This window comes from Leptosomus discolor, chromosome 1 (assembly GCF_034619465.1).
Source record: "Leptosomus discolor isolate bLepDis1 chromosome 1, bLepDis1.hap2, whole genome shotgun sequence".
Classification (NCBI taxonomy): Eukaryota; Metazoa; Chordata; class Aves; order Leptosomiformes; family Leptosomidae; genus Leptosomus; species Leptosomus discolor.
The window spans coordinates 177,260,895-177,285,573 of record NC_141391.1 but is presented as its reverse complement, the minus strand read 5'-3'; the positions used below and the strand labels follow the sequence as shown (position 1 = coordinate 177,285,573).

General features: G+C 39.1%; 1 protein-coding gene across 7 annotated transcripts in view; it reads right to left on the bottom strand.

Annotated features, from left to right (window-relative positions):
• KCNC2 (potassium voltage-gated channel subfamily C member 2) overlaps positions 1–24,679 on the bottom strand; it is a 104,979-nt gene that overhangs the window by 7,042 nt on the left and 73,258 nt on the right. For 5 of the 7 annotated variants that reach the window (XM_086471664.1, XM_086471686.1, XM_086471658.1 and 2 more), the window contains exon 2: positions 1,518–2,448. In XM_086471664.1, the coding sequence (XP_086327790.1) occupies positions 1,518–2,448 (931 nt within the window). The remainder of the gene's footprint in view (positions 1–1,517; positions 2,449–24,679) is intronic. The other 2 variants (XM_086471699.1, XM_086471677.1) reach the window with 1 other exon arrangement.

Sequence of the window (24,679 nt, the reverse complement as noted above, 5' to 3'; positions counted from 1 at the left end):
AGCAGTGGCAATACTGAAGAGAAAGTAAACACTTTAAAATGGCTCCTTTTTGCATATCTCCTTTCTCTCTAACTTCAAGGATTACAACACCTTGTAAATAAAGCTGCAGACACAGAAAAGTGTCTCTTTGCTCTGATCACACTGAGCCTCCTCCATTCCAGAACACCTTTTGTAGGACCTGATGGCATGAAAAAGCTGTTATCATGAACACTTTAAAAATGTTGTCTGAAAGTGGGTATCAGTCAAAGCACTGTAAAACTAACTATATTCCACCCTCAGTGTGAGTCCTTTCAAGGGTATCCATCCTCTTAAGTATATTTAGGATGTTCAAAAAGCTGTGTTAACCTTGTCTGTGAATACTCACTCAGAGACTGAAACCAAGCTTCTTTGAACATAAATGCTATTCAGTAACAGAGCAACAGACCAAAGATGGATATTGTTCAAAGACCAATTTTCCAAACTCTTCTTTTTAAAAACCAAATTTCAACTACTGAATGACACCAGTCATGGGTGGTTTTGCTCTTATCCTTTAGCAGCTTTCTAACGGGAGTCTAATGACTGGTATGTGAGCTTTGTAACCAGATTGTGCTTGGCTTGAAAACAAATATTTTCAAGAAACAAACAAAAAAATCCTTGCTTCTAAAAGATTTGTTTTAAATACACTGACAGATAAAATTTACTTTTTAATTTGAAGAGGTATGTAACATGGGGCAGAGGCTTGGAGGGGCAGAGGCTGTCATTTGATACGCATTTTCACAGCGATTAGCACAAAATACTTCTTATCCATCATTCAGAATTCTAACAAATAAGATAATGTAAACCATAAAAATCAACACTAATAATGATGATGTTGCTAGGGGCTGTAATTTTCATTTTTCTTGACAAACTTTACATCAGCTACGCTATTATCATTCAATTAATAGTAAATATCATGCAATGCCTCATCTAACACAGATGAAGGAGGTTCTTCTAGCCAGGGAAGCAGAATGCCAAATGGAAAGAAAGCTAGAAAGAGAATTTCTTATTTCCTTTGAGTGCTGGGCTTCTGATGTAAAGCACCTGCTCCTTTTAAATGACTGCTTCTTTGTAGGATCTTGCTTAAAAGGCCACGATGTGGCACAGGCAAAGCTGACACAAGAGACAGACACTGAGGCAAAACACCATGGAGTCCAACAGGGTGGGACACGGTGGCTGCTCAAATAGTCACAGTCATGCAGAAAAACAAGAAACACCCATACGACGCAACAAACAACAGGCAAAAGAAAAGGTTGATATCATCAGCAGGAAAGCATTCTCAACAGAGCAAGCAAAACTGTATAGACCAGCTACATCAAGGTTTGGGAACATCGCTATACCTATTTTGTCCTCTATGAGACTGACACACGCAAACACTGGAAGGGAGAAGGGTGGGATCTATGTCTTCTCCTGGCAGAAAGACTGTCTGCTTTCTGACTCCTACCAAACATACTGGTCTATAAAGTGTTTTCAGAGGACATGCATTTCCAGTGGGGTCCTACCTGATGATCTGTTGTGCTCCATCAGCTGGTTGTCCTTGCCCAGGCAGATGTCACCCTGTGTGCTATTGCAGGCCATGTTCAAGTCTGTCTTGCAGAAGGTGGGTGAGCTGGCTTGAGGAGCAGGAGGGATGTGCTTCTTCCGCTTCCTCGGCAGTTTCTGCTTTGCCATGGCCAGGGAGTAGTACATCCCAAAATTGTTAACTATCACAGGCACAGGCATGGCTATGGTGAGAACCCCCGCCAACGCACATAGGGCTCCCACCAGCATGCCTGACCAAGTCCGTGGATACATATCCCCATATCCCAGGGTGGTCATGGTGACTACAGCCCACCAGAAGCCAATAGGGATATTTTTGAACTGTGTGTGCTCACTCGCTGACGGGTCATTAGGCTGGGCTCCCACCCGCTCTGCGTAGTAGATCATGGTGGCAAATATCAAAACACCAAGTGCCAGGAATATTATCAGCAGCAAAAATTCATTGGTGCTGGCTCGCAGAGTGTGGCCCAGCACCCTGAGGCCCACAAAATGCCGGGTGAGCTTGAAGATTCGCAGGATCCTCACAAACCTTACCACCCTGAGGAAACCAAGCACGTCCTTAGCAGCTTTGGAGGAGAGCCCGCTCAGGCCCACTTCTAGGTAGAAGGGCAAGATGGCCACAAAGTCAATGATATTCAAGAGGTTTTTGATGAATTCAAGTTTGTTGGGGGAAAAAACAACACGTACTAAAAATTCAAATGTAAACCATACCACACAGACTCCTTCCACGTACGTCAGGGCAGGATCTGTCTCAATTTCATACTGTAGCACAGTTTCTGTCCCATTGACAACCTGCTCAGTTTTGTTTATAATAGTATTGAAAGCCTCATGTGTTTCCAGGCAAAAGGTTGTGATGGAAACTAAGATGAAGAATAAAGAGGCAAAGGCGATGAACTGAAACAAAAAGAGGGAAAAGAGACATCAGAACCATACAGCTCTTCACAATAACAGTAACAATGTCAGTGATAATTATAAATCTTTTACTGATTCATATCCAAATGATCCACAAATTTATATGCATAAAACTTTGCATCTAGGCCAGAGGAGAGCAGCAGACAGCTGTCACCCATAGGCCAGGAGTCTGGGAGCAGGAAAAGTCTTGATGATGGACACCATGACAGGCTGCAACTCATTCAGAGAGTGGCCACAAGTTCTTTGATCTGTCCTAAATCATCTGAATTCCATTCAGTTGTCAAGATACCTAACAGCCCCCATACACAAACCAACCACAGCAAGATTTGGAGCTGTCCACCTCTCACGTAGTGGAAAATGGGGCTGACCCTAATGGTGTTGAGATTATGGTGCAGGGATTCACACCTGGTCTGAACGGCACCTCAAAGGGTCCTAGGAACAGATCCAAACACTGGGTTTCCTTTGGTCTTTCATTGATTCACAAATACAGGGTATTTCTGATAGAAAATGCCTTACATGTTACAGGTAAGAGTTGGTTGCACAGTTTGTTATGTTCCCAGTCATCCGTCACTCATACCCTTAGGCAGGACTAAGAGTAAACATAGCAGAACCTTTCTCACTACAGTGGCAGAGCTTTGCCAGTGTGTTAGGATCCACAATCCTGCTATTGTAGTAACAAATCCAGGACAGTGTGAAGAAATAGGGAAATACAAATTCAGTTCTAGTAGAGGCACATGAACAGATAAAATACAGTTAAATAACCTTGAGACAGCCCTCACAGAGGATTGTTAAGGACTTAAAAAACATTTACTGCCTGATCTTCAACTCAGTCATCACAGTCAAGCATTGAAGAAAGGAGAATGTCCAGGACAGGATCTCATAAAAATTAACACTGAGATAAACAGCTGAAGGGAGAGACAAACTTTCTTACAGCCAGTAAAATGTGCCAAATGAAAAGGTGTTTTGAGGGCAGTTGTTCCTTTGCTACAATGGTTAACTTCTCTTAAGTGACAATACATTACCACCGTGTTAGTACTCCAACAGCAATAATGTGGTGCATGAATAGACAATGTGTTTAAATCCCTACCTGAGCCAGGATTTATAACATGTTATCAATATGTTTGTTATTCTGGATTTTCAGCTTAATAGACATTTTATAGCCAGTATTATCCTGGAAAAAACTCTCTGAAGATGTGAAGATTTTCGAAGGTGTTAGGGGCCCAAAGAGACAAAAAAGATGCCTAAACAGGTTTTTGAAAATATCTAGTGTCTATGTGCTTTCTCACATATCTAGCAGCTTGAAATTTTACCACTGCATAATAGCAAGAAAGATATTTCCTTCAAAATGGCAGCAAATTACTAAGTCTTTCAACTTTGGATTTTTATAATTTTAAACTGTTACTTGCTAGTAAAACAAAATGTATGATAGAGATCTCAGAACTTGAGGCAGGCTCTTCATCTTTTTTAATATTATTTATTTTAGTAAATATGTATTTTATGTCTCCCTTAATACTTCTTAAAAATTACCCAGGCTATCACTTTTCCAGTCCGTTAATTCCCCAACCTGAAACTGAGTACCTTAAAGAAGCCCAGCAAGTAGAAAAAAAAATATTCTCTACTAATACCCTACTGGAAAGGATAGCTTACAGTCTGAGTTCTAGCAGTGCAGGCAAAAGAAAATGTGTCAGCACGATGCTGGTATGTTACCACACCAAAATGTTGAATCTCATTGAAAAAATCTAGTTACAAGGGAGACAGAACAGCAGCCATAAGAAAGAATGCCTCTGTTATGTCACTTTAACCCAGGCTGCAACATTGCGGCAAAACTGGTTTTGTGTACTTTGGGTATCAATCACCGAATTTAGTATTAGCACTCAGATTTAGTATTATGTGCCACAGGAGTTCATTGGGGCTGGTACAATGCTGAACGGTTGCATTTTCCTAACACAGAACATTAACAGTAGAGAGAATTGCTTTTATTCTGAGAAATACATTTAAATTTGCAATGCAGGCCTGGCAAATTTATTATATTCAGACTCACAAGATATATCTGTCAAAAAAATCCATATATCTACCTATATCAGAGATTTGCAGCTTGTTTATGGCTTTCTTTCTTCAATCAATGAAACAAAGTTATTACACCCAGCCCCTCAATTACAAACACTCTAAATCTGTTACCTCTCAGAAAGGGCTATCTCAGGAACTGAACTGAACACTTATCATCCAGTCTGAACTTCTAGTCACGAGCTAAGCAAACAATCTTACACTGTCTGGCTGATGTTTACTGAACAGGCTTTTCTGCCTTTGCTTTAACTAAAAAATTGCTGCACGTTTTTAGCTCATTTATTCCTGGCACCTGACACCAACATACACAAAAAAGCCTCAGTCTTGTGTGAGACAACTAGAGTCAGCAAATACAACCAGATTTACACAACCTAAGTGAATTAATCTCAGTGGATCTTCGCAAAACCTTTCAATAACATGGATAGAGAATTTATCAGACTCTAAGCTACCAGTGGGCTGAGAATGACCCTTGGGAGCCTCCTAAAGCATCCTCCAGCATCTTTCTACACAGTGAAGGAAGGAAAAAGCAAACAAATCTGTGGAGGTTGAGGATGACTGATGCTAAGTCTGCACTGTAGTTTGTATTCTGGGTGGGAACTCTAACAGATAAAATATTGGGCAACCTCTTTAACAACACCATCTTGGTGATTTCAGGCAACTGTGAACATTTTTTGTCTGAAAAGAACAGAAAATTACATTCAACCTCACCAAACTGAAATTTACCAACAACTCAGATATCACAGAATCACAGAATGTTAGGGGTTGGAAGGGACCTCGAAAGACCATCTAGTCCAACCCCCCTGCCAAAGCAGGACCACCTAGAGTAGATAATAAGGATTAACTGTGCGTTCAACAATGCACTGATCTAATAGTACGTAAATAATTAGCACTTGTTTCTGGGCTGTATTTCAGAAAGAGAGTCCATTCTGGTTCAGATCCTTTCTAAAAAATTGCCAAATACCAGGGGATTAACTACAGGTAGAACTCCCTGACAAGCTGTTTATTACTGTTTTACTCAACGCTGACACTGTGAAAGGCCACAGTGCACTTGGCAAACCAGATTGAAATTTTTTAACTGTGCACCTACATTCAACGGCACTTTATTATCCCTAAAGGAAAAAGACATTCAGTCATTTCCAAAATCTGCTGAGTATCCTACTCTATTACCCAAAAGAGAATCATCTTTCAGAGGGCAGAACAAACAAAGGCAAGAAAAAACTGTTTATCTGATGACCAATTTCTTGATAATCCCTCAGCTTCCATTCATAGCAATGTAAAACAACGAGATGTATACATTTCACCATGGACACAATAGCATATACATCAATGATTTTGAGCAAAGGCACTCATTCCTGTTATCTCTTCTTGATTTTTGTTTTAAACTGTAAAAGCCTTGGGTCAGGACATTCCGGACAGAGCTTGCACAGCTCCTAGCATGACGAAACCCAACGCACAGGAAGACCTACAATGTTATTGCAATAGTCAGAGGGTTCAGAGAACATACAAGAAGAAAATGCAATGGCCAATGCAAGAAGGAACTTTCTACAAGTCGAAGAAAAATGCTTAGGGATTTAATTTACATTAACAAAGACATTTCCTTAGTCTTATATTACATAATACCAGGCAATGTGTTGAAAAGATTCTAGCATGTTTTTCATAAACAGTTGTAACGATAGACATGCAATTAAGTCATGTGCTATCATCATTTTATGCTTTCCTTCTGCTTTATCCTAATTCCATCTTCTCTCAGTTTGAAGGTAATGAGCCTCTAAAAACACATCCATTTTTGTTCATGTGGGCAAGCACCACATTTTAGACAAAGTTGGTACAGATCCAAACTCCCAGATTCTCCAGTGGATGGGCCCAACCAAGTTCTGTTCCTCAGTCCTGCTAATGTCCACAATAATTGGTGTACCACACACAACTTTTGTTTGGTTGGGTTTTTTTTTTTGTTAATGAAGCACACAAATCTAAAAGGAGTTAGCCTGATCATCATTTCAGAAAGGTCATACCACAAGACAATTTTTTGTTTGAATTATTGACAAACTTTCACTGTGAGAAGTTCTAAAAACCTAGGTTTTGACTAGTTGCAAGACAAATTCAGCCTTGGTATACAGCAAAATAGCTTCATTGACCCCCTTTTTTAAATCAAAGATTGTGGCCCAAGCACCTAGTTTGGAACTCTTTGGGAAGAAAGTTGAAGAAAAATTTTCAAATAAGATCCAAATAATCAGGATCCTTTCATAATTTCTTAAAAGTTTTTTTTTTTTTTAAATGGTTGTTTCTTGTTTATTTCAATGGATGAGATAAAATTATCTTTCTTCATTCAGGTTTACTTTTTTTCCCCCTGAGGCACAACACTTTTCTAAGTGACAGAATGGTTGTACAGACACTGCAGGGCCACCAAACCCCCTTTTTTCAAAATTGAAACTAATACAAATTAAATTAATAAAAAGTTCAGTCCATTTTTGCCAGAACAGAGCAGTTAAAAGTTACAAAAATGTTCAGTATGTAATACACAGCATGCAGAATATTCCTCATTAAGTAGTTAAAGCCCTCAGTAGGCTGCCGATTCCCTCTGCTCACGCTTTGAAGGCAGCATGCACCCAATTTCGTTCATGTGCATCAGCATCACACTTCAGACAATGTTGGTATAGATTCCAGCTCCCAGCTTCTCTAGTTGATGGGATCACCAGCCAAGCTCTGTTGCTGAGTCCTACTAATGTTCATGGTAAGTGAATTAACCATCTACAACTTGATTTTTAATGAAGCACGTAAATCTAAAGTGAGTGTGAGATGTCTGAAGACAACTTGTTGGAAGTAGAAAACTTTATGATTCCTATTTTGAATTCAGTGTCCCGTGGGGAACTGAGTTCCTCAGAGTTTAAAGTAATTTCAAAAATGACAACAAATTCGAGGACTGCAAATTGAGCAGTCTTGGATTATCAGAGCTTCTGTGTGTCTAATGTCATGTTTTACTTTGCACATAGCTCCTAAAGGGCCTTCAAGAAATTAAGGTCACTTTAAAAATTGTGGCTACAAACAATCTGACAACACTCTCATAAGCCATATCTGGATTTCACAGCTGGAAAAGGCACTTGGTCAGAGGATGCTGTGGCTCACATCCAACCCACCTGCCCAAGTTACCTTTCCAAGGCAAATCCAGACATGGGACTTGCACAGCCGGTCATTGTCCTGTGATGGAGCCAGGGCCTGACTTCAGTCATTCCAAGGTTTATCAGCTTAGACACAGCCCAAATAAAACAGCAACAGAACTAGAAATTGATCCTCACATTCAAGACATGTTTTGTCTGTCCATCCTGCACCCTTAAAACATGCTATTTCTACACATTATTCAGTATTCCAAGATGGACGGGTCATAGTCAATGAAGCAGTTAATGCACAGTTAACTATTAGTGGTCACAGTCACCCTTACTTCTTGTTTCACAGTTAAGTATTGAACAAAATCTCTCACAATATTTCAGTATTTTCCTGGAAAGAGTCTGTATCCTATTTGGATACAACTGGTTATGAGGTTGAAACTCAACACCTCCTCCTTGAACTTCCCTCACGGTGTAACGTATATTTTCTAATGTGAGTATTCCACAGCAGTTTTTAAGGTTCTGTTAGTTCACTTGAGTTTCATTCCAGGACTTAGAAGTCTTGCCCTTGACACACTTGACTACAGAAAAAGAAAACTACTAAATATTTAAAAAGCCCTTGGAAATACAACATTTAATATTCTTTAATGCAGAATTGCCTTTAAAGAAAAAAGATGACAATGTTGCTTTAAATAAATATCTTCACAGGCACATTATGAGACTTAATACATGGATGTTGCTGCAATTTAAAACAATTTTTAAAAACCAATAATCCTCCTCACCACACTTAGTAGACTAAAAGCACACCTATATGGAGACTGTCACAGAAAAGAGATGGTTTCTTAGTTCTTAAAGAAACCAAGCTTTGACAGTTTGCTCACTATTGAAATCTATTTCATATTCATTACAAAAGACAAGAGTTTACTGAACAACTTAACTTCTCCTGACCAAAACAAGAGTGGGGGAGTTTCCACAGTCATGAGTTCTTTACTTTCCCACCAGATCATTTGTGCTAAACAGAGCAGTCAAAACAGAGCAACTTTCCTTTGGATAACAAAATGCTTAAAAGGAACGGAGTATTTTTTTTAATATCATACCGATTTTGAAAAATCAAAAATAAATTTCCCTACTTCAGAGATTTAAAAATTGTTTCCAATGATGTCTGATCTCATCTGTTAGTTTAAGCCTCATCTTTTCATAGTTCAGAATATGATACAAATTATTTTTAAAAATAATTGACTCAGTTTCTTCCTCCTACTAACTCTCTGACCACAAGAAGTTAATCTATGCATTAAATGCATCCAATCTCATTGACTTCAAAAATTTAGTGAGATATATTCATTACAAAACTGTATTTTACAATTTTTCTTCATATGTACTCTAAGACTCATTGATCAACACTTTTTCTTACAATAAGACAGTTACAAGTGCTTATACCAAAATTGAATAGTCCCATCATAAACATTATAATCTTATACTGACTTTTTTTTCTCTCAACGTTCATGAAAGAAAAGTGTTTGCTCCTGTAAATCTTCCATATATTTGTCCCAAAATATTCTCCACAAGCCTTTCCTATTCTTCCAGGAATTGAAAACCCCAGTTACTTTGCAGAATCCCTCTAGTTCTGCAGGAGTGAGACCCAGTCAAGCAGGGAACAAAGCCAGTGTCACGTACTGTTTCCAATCAGTCACAACTATCTTGCAATGCTGATTTTTTAATCTAGTTTTATGGCTACTTAGTCATATAAACCCAAAGTCTTAAAAAAAAAAAGCCACATAAAAATTCCAATAAGTTTGAGGGATTTGGGTGTTCAATGAAAATATGACTCAACTATGGATGTTACTTAAGCAGAAGAAGAAACTGCATTTGTAAAGTACATGGCATGCTTCATGCAAATGAATAGCAACTAACATCGGAATGAAATCACAGAATTAGATACCACTTCCAGCTTTAAACACAGTTGTCTCTGGTTTAGATTTGACAGATAGTCCTCATTTCTGATTTTAGCATGATGGATTTTTTTCCCTCTGTTTAATTTCAGCTGGCTATCAGGAGACTGCTAAAATCATAATGTGATTTCAGAATGAGCTCTTGTAATGACCTTGTCTCTCTGTATGGTTTATATTCTTGGGGTGAAATCTAAGTATTGACACTCATTTTACACAAACCCAAATATCTCACCAAACAGATCATCAGTCTCTTCGCAACTCTATTCCTCAAAGTTGCTAGTCTTTCTTAGCTATAAGCTCCCCTTGGAAAATTATCACTTCAAGCAAAAAAAAAAAAAAAAGGAAAAAACATGTTTTTATGGTGTGAATGTATTTTCAGTGCATTGCATTTGGGTATACTGAGTAAGAAACCAAATACCATCTAGTAGCTACTAACCAAACTACTGGTATTTAAAATATAAACTCAAGGCAAATATACTATCAGTTTGCTTCATCACTCATAAATCATACTCTCTCACATTATCATGCTCCAAAGATTAAGGAATGGATACAGACAGCATTTTAACTAAATATTTAAGCATAAACCAGAAACATGATACATGAAGTATCAGACACTAAGACCAATTTAACATCTCTAAAAAAATCTGTAATTCACCTTCTTTCTGGGAGATAAGGCAAATGCCAGCATTAAACTGTTTTAAAATGTTTGCATAAAAATTTAACAGCCCAACTTTAGCATCATAATTGGGAAACTCTGGCCATTATAATTTCTCAACCAACATCAAGCCACAGTTAGTACAGTTTTTGACAATATTTCTGTTTTCATCCTTTGAAAGATAAATCTACTCTTTTCAAATCCGCAGTACAGCTCTTCCTCATTTGTACTGTCTCCTGCTAACATTATTTGACATTCCATTTAATGGTTAACTTTCTGCTGCTACAGTTCTACACATAGTGATACTTGAATGAAAAAAAAACCCTATATAACCATACACTTTTATTGATAAACTGTTTAAGAACAGCCTATAAGTAATACGGTATGTATAGATTTATAGTGCGGGAATATTTACAGCTGAGACCAGCTACCATCTGTACGTAGTAGTGGGAACACAAATGTTCTCTTCCTTGCTTATTCTTTTCCCATTTGTTATAGTTTTACAAAGCAGTTACAAGCTGTAGCACAAATAAAAAGCTTATGAATGTCTCTTTTCATATTGAGAAATCCAGGTCCGCAATTAAGTCACTCAGCAGTCAGGTAAATCAGCAGGCTGACACCAGCTGGACCCAGATACATATTTGACTCAACAAATCTTAAGCACATCTACGTTTTAAAGCAGATCATAAAGAAGACCAGAGTTACAAATTATGCTGCATTTTAATTGCATTTAAGTGACAGATATCTTCCCAAAGGATTCAAAACTGATTTACAAACTTACCTTGATATAGACACATGTTCTTCTGCTCAGCATGGAAAACTTTGTCTCTGCTGAGCAACTGGAAAGAAGATGTAACAATGCATTTCAGTGGAAGAACCACACTTCATGCAGCGGAAGTTCCCAGGACAGGACTGATATGCTGCCCAGGACATTCACTTGTACTCCATCCCTGATTGCCTCACGTCCAAGAAAGTTACTAATTTACCAAATGACCAGTGCTGTTTCCCACTAGGCAAATCAAAATCATCTGACTTTGTTGTCCTATTGAGCAGCTAAGTCAAGCATGTCACACTGACACACAACATACATCCCACTGCCTGTTTTTCTCTCCTGAAGACTCAGCAGAACTTGAAAAGCTTGAAAAGCAATTATACTGCCTCTAGAAGCTTCCTTTTCCCATCCACTTGAATTTATCAAGCTTGTTTCACTTGTGATCTTTCTGAGCTGTGACTATTGCAGCAATGTTTTAGGTTTTACAGCCCGCTGTGCTAATTTTTTTTAACTAGACTTGGCATTTATATTCTAGCAGTCATTTTCTAAAAAGGCACCAGCAAGTCTCACTTTGACCTTGCCGTGTTAAAGAGGTCTCCAAGCAAACCACTGCCATTCATTCATTAAACATTGCTATAAATCAAACAGGCAAAATATTTCTAGTGGCTGCAAAAATGCAATGGATGTTCTTCCTGGAGTCAAGGCAAAGGTGAGAAAAAATGGAATTCTCAGTCCATATTCTGGGTCTGGTATCAGATGTTCAGAGGCTTCTTATTACTGAAAAAAAAAAAAAAAAATTCCAAAAAGAAGCCAAAATTCTCTGAAGGGCTGAAGAACACAGTTTTTGAAGGACCCATTTCAGCCAATCCCAAATTTACATGCTGAGTCAAATTAGCCTCTCTGTATGCTTTGTCTCCCTTCCCTAGACTACCCACTGTTCACACCATTACAGAAAGATTAGGTTCTGGGACCTGGCAACTTGAAATATTACACAAGCAGTATCTTTCTTTCTGCACTTGATTTATCATGGAAAGGTTTCATTTGGCTCAATGGTTCAACATTGGAAAAGAAATCTTCAGTTAAATACTATTTATTATTAACAGACTTTCACACCCATGCAAACAAATGGAGAAAAGAGAGAAATTCTTAAGAAGACAAATTCATGAAAGTTCTATTATAATGTGGTTTCCCTAGCACATAAATCTCACGTCCATTAAAATTACAGAAACATTTTCAGCCCTATAATCTCTGTCTCACTTAAGCACTCAGGCTCATTTATGCCTACTTTTTCTCTTACTCAAAACAAGTCTGATGGCCTAATTTAAAATTACACTTGGCCGAATTTAGCAAACACTAAGATTTTGAGGCTTGACACCCATTAAGATGTGTATCAGAGTCCATCTTAGCTTTCACCAGAGAAGCCTTCTAACCAACACTTTTTGTGCCATCCCAAACGTAATCAAAACAAACTGGAATTATTTACAGATTTTCCAGGCCTGTGTTTTTCCTGTACAACATAATGACTTCTACTGCAAGTGCTGGAACAGAAATTACCAAACTACTTCTTAAAACTTGAAGGAATGGAGCCATTCCCAAGACACTCAAAAGTGTATGCAGAGCCTTCAAACAGCTGATTACCAGGTCTCTTTTGACTGGAAACTCTTCCTTACACTAATTAAGCAGCATTGGTTTAAGTTTTCATACCTACACCAGAGTAACTCAATACAGTTTATATTAAGTTGTTTCATAATTGCAAATTAGTTACAGGAAAGCAAAAACATAATGAATAGGCTAGCTAGACTATGGCATTGCCTAAATCTTAGTTGCTTGGTATGGTAGTCTTAATGATAAGCTTCCAACGTAGCAGATTTTGTGGAGTAATCTAGATTTAATAAAAGCAAATGATGAACCCAGAAACTCTATACTATATCTTCTTATGGGAACTGTCACAGTTGCAATCCAGTAGACAAAACTCCTCTGACATTGCAACTAGCCAAGAATAGGAGTAGTGTAACTTACTCACAGTAGAGCACACAGTGCCAAGACTTGGCAGCCTCAAGATCCCTGGTTATGACATGAAAAGCCTCTAGAGGAACACATTTTTTTGTGTCCCCATATGTCCATAGTGTGCTCCTTTCTGCATTTCAGACTCCAGTGTGCCCCTGCCCTGGTATTCTCTTCAATGTCCTTCACTCCCTTTCTCAACCCCAGCTCTACTCCTCAGGTTTACAGTTGGATCCCAGACTTTGCTCCTCTCCTCTGAGCAGCTTGTTCTTACCTTATTTGTATATCCATGTCCCATATCTCAAATCACTCCTTATTTTCATATGCAGCTCTCTCTCCAGAGCTGATGTGCCTCTCCTCTTCCAAGGTCCTCCTCCCGCGTCAGTCTTCTCTTCGCATGCTACCCTGGCTCTTTGTCCCAGGCTGTTTGCTCGTCCATCCCTGTTTTCCTCCTAGTCTCAATCTCTCTATCTTTCTACCTCCCTCCACATATCCAGAGGATCTTCAAGCCCTTCTTCTCTGACATAAATCACAACCACGTTCATGTTTCCCATCTCCATCTGCTCCAGAGCTGATACCACCCCATGGTCTCCTGATCCAGCCACTCTCAAATATCTTTTCTGCCTCTACTCACAACCTCATCAAGATTTTCATGCCGGTATACTCTCCCTGTGTGGTGTATCTGTTTTTTACATTTAAATCTGAAGGGCACACGTGCCTGCAAACTCATGTACTTTTTCCAACCAAATTACTGATCTAATGAAAGATACTATTTCTTCCTCCAAACCTGCCTTCACTTTGAGACTGAAGGCTTCCTCCCCTGCATCAGCTAGATGCCAGGAGAGCGGAAGAGAGCATAGAATAAACGCTGACCTTAATTAAACAAATCTACCATCTAATAAAATTAAAACAGTTCCTCTTCAGAGGAAGACTTATGCTTTTCTATAGTCAAATCACTGGATAGTCTACAAAATAAAAACAGCATCTCAGCTTTAACCTTTTCCTAGGCCAGACAGCACCCTTAGAATTCCTCCATGATCTCACAGGAGCCCCTGAAAAGCCTTTTAAGATTAAAAAAAATAATAATCTTTGAGACATCTAAACTGGTGAATTGTGCATCCTAACACACTGGTACAGCTGAAAGAGTGGTGCACTTGGAGAAGAGTTCGAGGTCAGAAGGTTATTTTTGTGAGAGGGGGAAGGGTAAGGCTGTTAAAGCTCCTGTGCATGATGTGTGTGAGTATGTCCCAAGCTCACAACACAATCACATAGATCAAAGCTAAATTTAGAGCCAGTGAATTATTCATTGCAACAGTAGTCAGCTAGGCTTATCCAGACTCTCAGGAACTGAGCACATCACCCCAGAAAACACTAGTTCATACACATTGTTTTTTCAGATCTATCTTTTGGCTCCATGGTGAAAAAAAAAAATGCATTGCTCAACCACTTCCCCAGAATCTTGTTAAAGGTTTCCCTAAAGATAAATAAAAAACCCTGTATGTAGCTTACTTGTGTTTTTTAATACATTAAAATTCCATTTACCCCTGTCTCCAGGGACGCAGAAGTGACAGTTCAATTGAACTGAGAAGGGGAATATAAGAAAGAAAAGCCACCAGTACGATAGTCATTAGGATACTCAGACAACTGTGACGTTCAGATTTCATTCCTGCCCTGTTCAAAGCAGACACTTGAACTGAGATGAAAGATAGTTCAAGTCCCTCCTCTAGATCCTGGGTGAAGCATGTTTAAGCACATGAAAAAGATTACACAAGTTTATGAGGGGGATTATATGACACTGGGCCTGTGATAACAGAGAATTTGACTCAAAAGACCCAAGAGGCTCCTCCAGCCCTCTGCCCCCATGAATATTTCCAAATCCAATTTACACATTTATTTAATACATAGATTATGTTCTAAGCTATTGCCATTGCAAGCATTAGCACTGAGGCTGCATAGAGACCATTTCAAAAGTATTCCTATTATTTAATAGCATCTGCATTGCCAACATTATTTAGCTTAAACATTCTCTTGGAACTTTATCACCAGTTTGCCCTAGGGACTGACACTAATCCTTATACTCAGGGCTGGACTAATTAGCGCAATGACAAATACCAGTGATGTTGCACACAGACCATTATCCTGTTGAAGATTTCTTTATTCAAGAGCTTGTTATTGATGAGAGAGAGCTCGCTAGCAGCAAAGCGGAAACATACGGGACTTGCCTTGTGACCTCAGGAAAATAGAGGAATGAATTCCTGTGTCAAATCCATCAGTCCACCATAGCATAATGTTTTCAGAATCGAGTGCCGAGATGGACAAGAGCATTCATCCCAATCCGGCAGGCTTCAGAAGCAGCCTTCCCAGCTTGGCAGGGAAAGCTACTGTCTGTTTGCTGCATTTTTGCTTTTTATGCAATTCTTGCCTCTTTCAGAGGTATTACAGTTACTGAGAAAGTAAGTATCTTTGTCCTTTTTCTTGTGATTCTAAACCCCATTTATTTATTTTTTAACTTACATTAATAGCTTACTTATGAAAAATCAATTGTAGACTATACACAGTGGACCCATTCCAGGATCTTTTGATTAAATTCTCCACACAAAGGGGCATGGAAGAAATATAAACTTAGTATAAACATTTCAATGTCCTAGATGGCTAAAATTCATCTGCAGCAAAGCAGCCAGCAATATCAATACTTATCATTTATGCATCAGAGTCAACATGCCATTGAGTTGGCTGGAGCAGCTCTTTCTCCATGCAACTAAGATTTCAGGGTATCCGAAGGAAAATAACTCTGCATTGTTTATAGTTTGGGCTGGTGTCTTTGCGATGATCCTCACAATGAAAGGCAACATTTGTAGCATGCAGTGGAAACTTTGCATCAAGTGAATGCAATTCCCTAAAGAGAGTTTCTGTGGCAAAGACCAGAGTCAGGAAATCACACAGCAAAGGGGGTGTTTGACATGACTTGAGATCTTGTTGCTGATTGCGCGCAGAGTGGGAACTCCGGGAGAGGGAATTGCCACTGCTACCAGGCAGACTACGCTCACTAGAGACTGTTTGTGACTGTAATCTGCAAACGGAATGGCACGCAATGCTGCACAGATGCACATTTCGCAGTTTCCATTTCCAGTTTAAGGTCTACATGGGATATTTACTGCTGGCACACTGCTTTCAAGACTTCTTACGTCTGTCTGCATGCTTCTCTTAAATAAGGAGCGGGTTACTTGTACATGGAATTACAAGTGTTGTTGCTGCTGAAATATGCATGTGACATACCAGCAGAAGTCGGTCACTGGTGGTGTTTATGAAGTAGCAAACTGGGCTTTGGGGAACTGTGTTTTTTATTTAGGGCTCTGCAGTACTGATTTAAAGAGTAATAAATTCTCTTTGTTTACATATCACTGACAGTCATACAACATCTTGACAAAATGATGCGTGCCAAGAAAAACAACCTTATTTAACAGCATACAAGCAAAGAAGTCTAGTTGCAGGCTCGGCCTTCATTTTCACCTTGTTTCTTCAGCTCTTTTTCATCAGTTCACCTACTGACTCTTCCCCTACCATTCTGCAGTTCAAGATGCAGAATATGAAGATAAACCATTTCATCACAAATTTTCCAGATGGTTTGCTTCTTCATGATTTGAATGAAAGCCCATTTCCCTGGTGTCTAATGATATTTGCCCTGGTAACTCTTGGAAACTGAAAACAAAACAAAAAAAATTAGCAGGATGCTACTGGCAACTGTTTTCTTTACAGCCTCCTAATGCCTAACAAAAACAGTTACTCAGAAATTATTCCTAACCGTTAAGACTCTCTGTCCCTTAAGATGTTCGGAAATAAAACAGCATTAAAACATCAACCTTTATTCAAATAAGTGTTGGTGCGGTTGGTTTTTGGGGGGGGGGGTGGTTTTTGGAGTGAAGCTACTATGAGAGATGATGCTTATTAAAATAGCCTAATATCAAGTTATCCCTTATAGTGTGCAGGATTACTTTGCCAAGCAAGAGCAGAGACACATTAAGAGACTGCATGTGTCGAACCTAGAAGACTGTGGGGAACAGAAGCAAACTTCAGTGCACTAGAGGGTTCTTTCTTGTTTGCGGCACACAGCAGAGAGAGGGCTTCTTTCTGCTCCATTTTAGAAATAAAAGTTTGCTTCTTCATTTAGTAACAGATATGCTATAACGTAAATGTTTTCCCAGTCAGCCAGGTATTTCCCCCGCCTTCAACACATGAACAGCTCAAAAAAATATCATTCATGAGCAGGGTTTGCCATGTATGCTATGTTTTTCAATTTGTTTATAATATATGGTATTTCCAGTTCAAATACATATTGTTTATACATTATTGTGTTTGACCTGCAGTTTTATAGCAGGCATCTTTGCTGCATGTCTCTCAGTGCAATTATGAGCTTGGTCCCTAGGAAGAGACAGGGAATGACTAGTGTCAGATGAGCGTGATGCAAGACTCACACGAGGTATCAAGGTTGAGAGAAGCATGTGCACTCAACAAATGGAAGAATGTTGCTACAAAGGGGGTTTTTAGCACTGCAAGAAATTACGGTCATCTTATTTCACAACAGCAGTAGTGACTACTGTCTGCAAATCCAGTCCTCCTCTTCTCTAGAGGAAAACAATGAAAAGAGATGCTCCTTGTTCAATTAAAATTAATAATAAACTCAGCTGTACAGAGTATTTTTCACCCACCCAGCTCAAGTATTCCAGAATGATCCATGATGCCATCTGTACTGCGTGGGCTGGGATTTTGGATCCCAGGTACCTCTAGTGCTTTCTGATCCTGAGCTCAATTCCATCTCACCATGGCAAGGGCAGCAAGCTCCAAGGCCACAACACTGCTCCAGATGTCCCAGTGCCAAAAAAAGGACTATTTCTACCTTTCTTGTATATAACGTAGATGAAAATCATTGAAGTGCAGATAGAAATAACTTGTATTCCACGTGTTGCAGAGTGCTGGGTTGCTTCCCAGACCATCAGACCTCTTATTTCTCTGTCATTTCTATATGAAAGGAAAAAATCCTACACAGTGAATGGCATCCAGTTATAAGTTAGGGTGTTTGGGTAAGTCCGTTGTGGTTTGGTTTATTCGTTTCTCTTGGTCCAAATATGCCCACGTGCACCTGCTTCAGTCATGTGAAGTTGAACCCTCAGTGCCAGGGCATGCTTTCTGCACTGCTACCGCATACAGCGGTACACAAACGCAGTGCCCGACAACAACCATTAGCAACTCCAGCACATTTGCACATTACTGAGAGCACTTGGGAGGACAGCATCATGTATGGCATGCCGGGTCTTTCATTACAAATTCTCATGTGGAGACGAAGTTCCTGTCTCAGGCCATGTGACAGGTGACCTCCAAACCTACACACTTGCATATGAATTACACATTTCTAATAATATCTTCCTTTGTGCTGAATGTGGACATTGATATGTTACCTTGTTTATCCAAGATAGTGTTAATACATGAATATAGCACTTATGTCTTTCAAAACTTTCTGCGGCAGTGGATCTTCCAAGAACACTGAAAACTGTCAAACTTCTTCCTCCCATACGTCTCAATATATTTTTGGGTGGGAGGACATAAAGAGGTGTTATACAACCTCTGGAAATGCTCCAGTTTGAAAAATCATAATGTCTGGTCAGCTCCCTTAGATCTAGCACATCATTTGCATGCTGCTGCTTTAATTTCTAAATAACGCAATCCAAGAGGTGAAAAGCTGCAGTCATTCACAGAAAAACTGTTTGTGAAATTTTCATTGGGAATTCCAGTCTCTCCAGCAGAGAATTCAGTTTCTGCTCTCCCTTGTCTCCCTCCCACAAAAGAGGTTTCCCACCAAAACAGCAAGTAGCTGGGGGTTAGGATGCTCACAGGAGACTGAAAGACCATGTTAAAGTCTCTAAGAAGTCAATGCATGCCCCAAACTACTGCCTAGGACTGATGTGGAGTCCACCTTTTGTTGCCTTGCAAAGGGCTATGCCACAGGCTTCAACCCCCAAAACATCATGAAAGAAAATTTTTGTTTTCCAGCCAGCCATAATCGTGATTTTATCCCAGTTCCTAGTGGGCATGACTTTCTAACTGTAACATCCCAACGTACTCTCTCTTTCTTTCTTTTCCTCTCCATCTCTTCTTTCTGCATCAAGCGCCATCTGAAGTGACAGACAAGCAGACAATGCACCAGCCTTTTCAAACCCTACTGGGAAACACACTTGAAAGAAAAGTATCAAAACCATCCAAAACCACACACAAAATATAATGGCACGCAATTAATTAACCTGTCAAGAGAGAAGCAGACATTATTGTTCTGATGAGCTTTTTAGATTGTGGGTTGCTTCCTCTTGCCAGGTGCAGCTGCAGTGATAGCAGGGGGGAAGCTCACAAAAATACTATACTGCCAATCCACAACAAAAACTGGCCTTCAGACAAACAGCCTGGCCATGCGCTCACTGAATACAAGAGCTTCTCTCCAGAAGAAATCAGACACAGAGTAAGACAAAGCAAGGGTGGAGGTTTCTCCATTTTTGCACAGCTGACACCAATACTATTTCTATTATTAAAAAAAAAAACCCACAAGAGTGGCTGGAGCTCAACCAGAGCCAAATACACAGAGCTTTTCAGGCTCAATCCTGTGAAATGCTGAGCACTTCATGCAGTGCAAACTAAGGATACTTGATAGAGGGAGGGATAAGCAGAACATAGGACTGGTCTGGTGAGGGCTGTTTGCCCAGGCTCACTGTAGGAAATATATGAACTTGGGAATCTGACAAAGCTCTTCAGCTTTATGGAAAATAAAACCAGTACAAATCTCAGTTCATACACACTGCTTCATCTGACACTCTTGGGCTTTTATCTCCATTTCTGTATGGGATTTATAGCAAACTTTATGCTAGTACTTCCAGAGCTCATGCCTTGCTGTCATAGCTTCTGGAAATTTTTTCACTTAACATTTCATCTACTGTTTCTTTCATTATATAATATTCTTGTTCAGCTCTTACAGTTACCCACACTGCCAGTTACAGCTTTCTTTTTTGGCCCAAATCTTTAAAAATTTTCTAGGATTTAGAAAATCCTCTGTGTTACATTGGGTTAAATCACTACCAAGATTAAAAGGGCTTGTTGAACAGTTTCCATTATAAAAAACTCCTTATTCTGAGGCCTTTCTTGTTCATTAAGTTCCTTGTAGTTTATTCATAAGGTAAATGAGTAGGAAACAGATAATCCTTCAGGTACAGATAATTTCAGTGCCAGGACAGGAGGTTCTCTGAAATAAAAAACAGTTATTTATGTATTATTCACTGTTTATTTTTCAGATTTCAGTCAAAAAATTTCAGCTGAATTTCAACAAGCATGCTGGGGAACAGATACACATTATAGCCTGGGAACATATTCTAAAAGCTAGGTTCTGAAATTATGGATAGCAAGAAGTCGGGAAGCAAGAAATACTGTTTCTGTCAGAAAACTACCAATATGGAACAGGTTTTGAGAATATTTTTGTTAAAAACAAGGTTATGGACACTTATGTCCCCAACTGAACTATGTGTCAGGCCAGCTGAGATGGAGTTTTGCTCACTGAGTACAGGTCTATGTTTAAAAGATGAAGAAAGTTGTATTCCTCATGTTGCTTGCAGGGATGTCATTAAACATTTTGACTACTAGCATGCTATCAAGTGATATAATGCTTCAGATATGAAGTGATGAGCAACAGCGTGAAAATCTAAGTTTCACAGCTTCATATTCATTAACAGTTTATTTCAAATGCATGAAAAATGATGATGGATATGACCAGAAAAAGTACTCAAATGTCTATTATTAAATCCCTTTTTATCTACCTCTGGCTAATGATCCAAACACTCAGATGTTAGAAACTGAGGATGAAGAATGCTGGGAAGGTTTTTTGTGCATTTGCAACTAGACTTGTGCCCACCCTAGAAGGACTGACTGCTGCTATGTTACATTACTCACTGTCACAAATACATGACCGTATCGGATAACCAGTACTGGTTGAGTTGAAGTATTTTTCTTATTTTATTTTAGTTATCTGATAACAGTACTATGTGAAAACATGACTATATTTGTCTTCTGAAGTTCTGTGTTATTGAAATACGCACACAGCAAGAAGCTAAAAAGGCCATGAGGTGACATTGCCATAACTGGTTTGGCACATGAGGTTCTTGCACTTTCTAAGGAAAGAATATAGGGTAGGTGGAAAACTTCCCTTATGAAAGCAAAATGAGCCAAAATTCTGTGTAAATAGAGCCAGATATTAAAAAATTTGGGTTTTTTTTTGGCTGCAGAAATGACAATGCATAAAACTGTCTCATGCAAGGGATGGTCATATAAGATTTACCTATATCAATATCACATGGAGATCAGAAGCAGCCTATTTGAAAAATTAGGCCCATGAAAGATACTAGAAGGCAATAAGGCAAGCCACATGCAAGAACAAAAGAAGAACATTTATCAGTTGATTGTGCATTTACAAGGCGCACTAGGGAGGCAGTAGGCCATTAGATAGGACTCAGTGTGGTACACATGCACCCACCTATGTGATAGAGGAGAAACAGCCTGAATAGGCAAAGTCATATTTCCCTCACTTCATTTAGATCCAGGCTGCCTGCAATGCTAGCTGGTATCAGTGACACTCTTCCAAAAATATAAGTTGATTCAGGCTTGTACTCCTTCAGTGGCTGATCATCACCATACAAGACCTGATGGTGAATGGAGCTGCACTGGTGTAATAAGAAAATAACTTACTACGACACAACAGAGTTTCATGCTGTTTGAATTGAGACCAGAAACAAACCCAATGTCATAGAACTGGGGAAATGAGAGTAAGCCAAAAAAAGTAACCTAGACTGGCAATATCAGACTGTCTAAGATGGTGACTGTGCAGTTCTTTTGAAGTCAATGTGACGACACAGAGGTTTCAGTGGAGCACGTGCTTAAGAATCTTGCTGACCCAGGAATAAATACATCGATTTTGGTAATGTGATGCTGACTCTATGTCTCCTGCTTGTGTGTAAGTTCACTCAACATGCACAGACTGCTGCTGTATTATTCTGCAGCTACTAGGTGTAGCAAATTTATAGAGAAGCAATAAAACAAACTCTGAAATCCATTGTTACATGATCCAAAATTCAGCTCGTGACAGGGACCTTAATATCTTTCTTTTATTCAAAGTAAATCTGGAAAGGCTCATGTAATTTAAAGGTGGCTGACAAATGTATTCAGTGCAGGCTTGTAAGATATGCAGACATGCAGCAAGATGCTGGTCTATGAATCATTAATTAATATTCTCTTACAGGCTTACCTCAGAAGTAAGCTTGAAATGAAGTTCAAAATGGTGACAGTGTACGTGAGAAAGCTCCATTTCTCCCAGGTCCCTGCTAAATTTCTCCACAAAGCTATTGGTATGATAAAAGTGTTTATTAAACTAAATCTGGATCATATATATATGCATCAAGTAATTGGAAACTCTTTGTATACAAAACCAGACAAATTGCAAGAACCCAGTTGTCACTGTAAACCAGGCAAGTGTGGACAGGTTGTTAAAATAAAACTTACTCAGCTCTCCCCAAGGTACTTGTAAGATGATGACACTGCCATTTTTAAGATTACCAGGTGGAATGACCTATAGGACTGCAAATAGTTGTTGTTATTTCCAACCTTTAGTTTCATAAAGTGACTCCTAATTTCTAAGTATAATACTAATAATTACACCAAATACTGTAGCTGAGTACAAAAGAAAAAGTAAACACAGCCTTATTCAACCTCTAGTAATATTTGTATCTTAGATGCAACCCAAGTCGATAAGATGCCAGCAGAAATATTTTGAATTAATGGCATTCATCTCATTAAGAAGCTTCATTTTGATCTTCAGCATGAATTTACTCTAAACCTCGGGCTAGATTTGAGAGCTGCTTATTGTATGTGTGCTAACTAGCTCAAAGAGGAGACAGGAGGAATTCCCAGGTTAGGAGGGAAAGGAAGGCTCACATACTTGATATAGAAAAATAAAACATTTTTTCAATTCAGTGTCCTATTCATTTTTTTAAAATGAGTTACCCGCAAATAGGGCAGTTTGATTTAGTTCAGAGGCTTGCTGCCACCACGCAGTACTGAAGGAGCACTTCTTCAGAACTCCTTCTTTCTCTGATAAATGTAATTTGGACAGTTGTTCTATGTCATGGATAAAAACACCATGAGGCACAGGTTTAAATTTTCGAAAGTTCTTCCTGTCCTGGGTGTGTAAGTGTTCTTGTTTGTGTTTGTATATTCTGTGCAGTTCTTACATTTTTTACATTTTCAGCCCATATTATTAATAGGGAGAAAACTCAGGGAAAATATAACAACCCATTCCATGTTTTGAATACCATAACAGGGATTTACCCACAATCATTGAAAGACAAAATTAATCCCAGGCTTCAAAAGTTTATTTATTTTCTCAACTTGGTAGACTGAGAAAGAAGTAAAGAAGAAGGAAGAACCCATCAGGACCTTCAAAAGAAATGCTCGATACTGGAATGAAACAGAAAAACAGGATTCAGTCTACCTGAGGGAACATGTCTACAAGTGGGAGCTGCAGTGCACCTTTAAAAGAGCTGTTCTTAGCGCAGTAGTGTGGAAACACACCACAAATAACTGTAATTCACTTTCTTAGAGCTGACCTTCAGTCAGATGGTTATTTATGGAGTTTTCCCCCAGGGAAGAGCATCCTGATTCCTCAAGTAGACAACCTGGCTGGGGAAAAATGGGGCAAAACCAGTAGCTCTGATCATCAATATCTGTTTAACATAATAGCCATTCACACACGTTTTGGCAGTCGCTTGTGTCACAGTCAAAATCACATTTTCCATAAACAACTACCGCCTCCTACAGAAAGACTAGAATGGGACATGGAGTTTAGACTCAGACCACTAAACATCAGATCAGAGGCTTGTACCATTGCACAGGCATGTCCACAAGTGGTGAGTTAATACTGAAAATTTGTGAGGAATGAGCTTATCACAACTACCATAGCTAGAAAACATGAAATGAAACAAGCGTTTCCTTCTGCCAGTGCAACAGCTTTGGGAATTGCTCTTGTACACTCGGCAACAAAAGACAGAGAGAAAGCGCTGCTGTTCAGAAAGTAGGATCCCTCCCTGGCAAATATACATTGCTGAAAATATGCCAATGCTACTGGCTGCTTTGCAACTTCCACAGCATGCTAGTTTCTCTATTTAGGAAGTTTCAAGAGTACATTTAAAGAGAGACCATATTTTGACTAGGAACACTAAAAAAATACATTACATCATCTTATCTTTAACCTGACCATGCCATAGGCAATTAATTTGTTTGCTTTCCTAATGAAAAGGTAAATAAACAAGACATAAATATTTAATCCGCCATCTTTCCTTCTTGCCAATACGTGGTTGGTTTCTCATAGCAACAACAGCCATGCCATTGTCAACAACAGGCCACTTGAGTTATTGTGAGCCTGGACTAATTCCACTGAATGTAGCAGTCCTATATCTATCCTTCATTATAGCTGTTCCCCTACCAGCTGCCAGCTAGAAAGGCTTGCTGGTGGCGGTTCTGTGAGCCAAGGGTCAGCAAACAGACCTAGTCACAATCCATCCCACCTCCCCTGGCTCATCTCCCTTGGATG